At 47.6% G+C, this 4,165-nt stretch overlaps 1 protein-coding gene across 1 annotated transcript; it reads right to left on the bottom strand.

Annotated features, from left to right (window-relative positions):
* Positions 1-3,329: 3,329 nt before the first annotated feature.
* Positions 3,330-3,716, bottom strand: LOC311120917 (histone H2A; the record flags this gene model as incomplete). The annotated part of the gene is made up of 1 exon (XM_084195473.1): positions 3,330-3,716. One exon carries the CDS (start codon positions 3,714-3,716, stop codon positions 3,330-3,332), a length of 387 nt encoding a protein of 128 aa, XP_084051599.1.
* Positions 3,717-4,165: the final 449 nt, after the last annotated feature.

Here is a 4,165-nt window from a genome sequence, read left to right as displayed (position 1 = left end):
GGGGACTAGGGAGGAGCGATTTCAAAGATGACGTGAAAGCAACTAACGTGCGCGGGAAACATACTCAAATACTGATATAGGCTATGTGGAACACAAGGCCAAACTGTGACAACTGGGAGATCAGCTAGTACACTGTGTCCCTCTCCTCATATTGTTGTTGTTGTTGTTGTTGTTGTTGTTGCACCTGATTCTACTCATTGAGGACTTGGTAATTTAGGTGACAGGTTGTTCAATCAGCTGTGGCTGTCCAGGCCTACAAGAAAAATGGGTCCTGTTGGGGGTAGCCTACTCTACCGCTGGAGTTGGGAAACACTGAAATGGAAGGGGGACACGCAGTGAGCAAAACTCCTAACCACATAAAAACACAGACACTTGAGATCATTAAGAGCTATAAGGAGTCCATCAACTACCTGGTCAGTCAAGTCATATAGGGGGGGATTTCATGGCCACCTGCTGGAGCAGAAGTCATGTTTGCCAACACTGGCCTTAAAATCATTAGGAGCTATAAGGAGTCCATCAACTAACTGGTCAGTCAAGTCATATAGGGAGGGATGTCATGGCCACCTGCTGGAGCACAAGTAATGTTTGCCAACACTGGCCTTAAAATCATTAGGAGCTATAAGGAATAAATCAACTCATCATTCAAGTCATATAGGGAGGGATCTTAGCACCACCTGCTGGATCAGAAGTACCCTTCACCGTAGGCACAAGAGAGCCATCATCTCTCAACCGGTGCAATTTCCATAAGTATGTGGTAATAAAACAAACAACGACAGCTCCTCATATAGGCAGTGGTTTCACACATTTTTCTCCAAGATGTTCAAACGTTCATAGATGACCAGCAGGGTCAAATAATAAGCACAGTGGTTGTAGAGGTTGCAACAGGTCAGTCAGTACATCAGGAGTAAATGTCACTTGTTGTTAGTGTTGTAGTTCCTATTTCTACGGTGTTGCCTACCTGCAGCAATCATGATTTACCTGCAGTGTTGATTGCAATTACGTAATTTGTCAACTCATAATAACAGATGTTTTGCAAACCGTTGATGTTTAAATAAATGGATTCCCGGTGTCCGGATACCTTTTCTCTTAAGGGATGTGATTGAGTGAATCCAAAGTAAGTTGGTCTAAATACATAATAGGATGAATCATTCAGGTAAAATAACACAATGTCTATTTGAGTCGAATCAACGTAATATAATCCTTTTTACGTCTCTATCATCTTTACTCAATGTATTGGACCACATCAACTCAACTTACTCAAGCTTATCTACTCATAAAAACAAGCAAAAAGATCTACTCAACAATATGACGTGTGCTTTTGTTGACTGTAATAGCTTGAGTACATTCCACAAAGTCATTTTTTACAGTGTATCTAAAGACACGTTTGTTGTGGTGATGCACTTTTTCTTTGACGTTGAACTTGCATTGAACAGACAAATCCATTTCGTTACAACCCTTTTGTAGTATGACTTAGGAATATTTGTTGATGATCCTAATGTCTATGCGTGAATAGTGATTGGTTGTTGGTGAAATATTGCTGAGAACCCATCATTTCCTGGCCTTTTTTCACTATTGAGCTATTTTGAAACATTTGTTTTGCTATTGGATTCATAATGGTGACCTGGGACAAGTAATTAGTGAAACCAGAGTTCAGCAGTTGCCATTAAAGCGATCGAACCAAGTCATCCTAATAGGCTAGTATTAGCCTAAAGCAGGGTTTCCCAAACTCGGGCCACATTTTGGGAGTTTTTGCCCTAGCACTACACAGCTGATTCAAATAATCAACTCATCATCATCAAGCTGGGAGTATTAGAATCAGTTGTGGAGTGCTAGGGCAAAACGCAAAACGCGCACCCCTTGTGGACCCCAGGACCGCGTTTGGGAAACGCTGGCCTAAAGAGCAAATGCTGAAAGGGACTCACCATGAGGTGCAGTACCCACATTTAACCACAAGATGGCCTCCGTGCTCCATTGTAAAGTTTGGGCCTCTGCATGAGTCTCTCAGCAGCACTGCAACATGGGACTTTCAAAGTAAGTTGGCATGCAATGTTTTTTCTGGACTGCATGCAAGGCTATTATTACACACAACTAATAGTGTCAATTATTCATCTGAACACAATTCTTGTTACTATTCGGCCTATATTATCACTCGTTTCTTTTTCCCCTCCTTTGTAAAGCATTTTACTGTGTTACTATATAGTTCAAAGGAAGTGGATGATGCCAGATGGTTGTGTATATACACACACACAAACATTGAAGCTAGACTTCAGGCAACTAAAAAGGTGCAATACGTAGCTTTTAGACGTGTTAGTGAACAACATACATGGTGGCTAATGTAGAGGTGCGTGTATACATGGAACAATTGTGCCTTTTTGATGGAAATATGGAGGTGGCTCTTAAAAGAGCCTTTGGGGGATATTCGAGTTCAGGTCATCCTCATTTATGCGCGCTCTCCGCGAATACGGCGGGCCAGCTGGATGTCCTTGGGCATGATGGTCACCCGCTTGGCGTGGATGGCGCACAGGTTGGTGTCCTCGAACAGGCCGACCAGGTAAGCCTCGCTAGCCTCCTGTAGGGCCATCACGGCGGAGCTCTGGAAGCGCAGGTCGGTCTTGAAGTCCTGGGCGATTTCTCGCACCAGGCGCTGGAAGGGCAGCTTGCGGATGAGTAGCTCAGTGGACTTCTGGTAACGACGGATCTCTCTCAGAGCCACGGTGCCGGGCCTGTAACGGTGAGGCTTCTTCACACCGCCGGTGGCCGGGGCACTCTTGCGAGCAGCCTTAGTGGCGAGCTGCTTCCTGGGGGCTTTGCCACCGGTGGATTTGCGAGCGGTTTGCTTGGTTCTGGCCATGGCGCTGCTCTGACAGTCGGGAGTATAGCCTCGAAATGCCTATGTGAAGTTTATAAAGCCGGCAGTGGCGCCTGCTGATTGGACACCATCTCCCCACCACCCCGATTGGCCCGTTTCGCAGGCCTCCTCCGTTGGCCATTGGACGGGAGGCCCGGCCTCTCCAAAACTCAAACTCCCGGTGCGCGCGCAATAGGACGCCGCCGGCCCTTTACGCGCAATAATAGTCGCCAAAGTCAAGAGTGACAGCTTATAGGCACGTATCATCTAATGCTAGCCTGCTATGGCAAATGAGGCCAAGTAGGTGTTGTTGTTCATGCAAGGCCTCATGTGGGCACAGAATGTCGAAATAGTTGTGTATACACCCACTCAATGTATTGCGGTCATAGAAAGGTACTTTGCGCTTTTGGAGAGCTAGGTGGTTGGCTCTTAAAAGAGCCTTTGGGGGTTGAGTAGTCAAGTTGAAGTCGCAGTAGCGAATTTACTTGGCTTTGACTGCCTTCTCGGTCTTCTTGGGGAGTAGGACTGCCTGGATGTTGGGCAGCACACCACCCTGAGCGATGGTCACACCGCCGAGCAGTTTGTTCAGCTCCTCGTCGTTACGGACGGCCAGTTGCAGGTGACGGGGGATGATACGAGTCTTCTTGTTGTCACGGGCAGCGTTGCCGGCCAACTCCAGGATCTCAGCAGTCAGGTACTCGAGTACGGCGGCCAGGTAGACTGGTGCGCCAGCGCCCACACGCTCGGCGTAGTTGCCTTTGCGCAGCAGCCTGTGCACACGGCCCACGGGGAACTGGAGGCCAGCACGGGATGAACGGGTCTTTGCCTTCGCCCTGGCCTTGCCTCCGGTTTTGCCTCTTCCGCTCATATTGGTAGCTTGAGAAAGTCACAGAAAGTCTGAATGAGCCGCTCGCCACTTCGAGAGCCGTACATATACCTCGCCACAAGAGGCAACGATTGGCCACCGGGCCGGTGTGGCCTTATCCAATTGGAGCGAGGGACAGACAGATGGACAGACAGACAGCCCTAAGCCGGTTCCCACCCACAGGCAGCGAGTGAGAGGCTACTTTGTTTCCCTCCGACTTTGTTACTTTGTGTCATTTCGCGTGAGCGCCAAAATGTCCGAAATGACATCCACACATTATTTCTCTCCAAATGGGAAACAAACAGCTGGTGAGGGTGCACTCTTGAGTTTGAAATCGAAGCCACTATAGTATTGTTATTGTTATTACATGGCACTTGTAACACATCACAGCAGCCTGCCTCTGAACGGGAATAGCCGATTAGTTACCGGAGTGTAACTCCAGTTCTATGAGT

This window comes from Coregonus lavaretus, assembly GCF_964263955.1.
Source record: "Coregonus lavaretus genome assembly, contig: HAP1_SCAFFOLD_423, whole genome shotgun sequence".
NCBI lineage: Eukaryota > Metazoa > Chordata > Actinopteri > Salmoniformes > Salmonidae > Coregonus > Coregonus lavaretus.
This window is presented reverse-complemented; position numbering and strand designations above follow the sequence as displayed.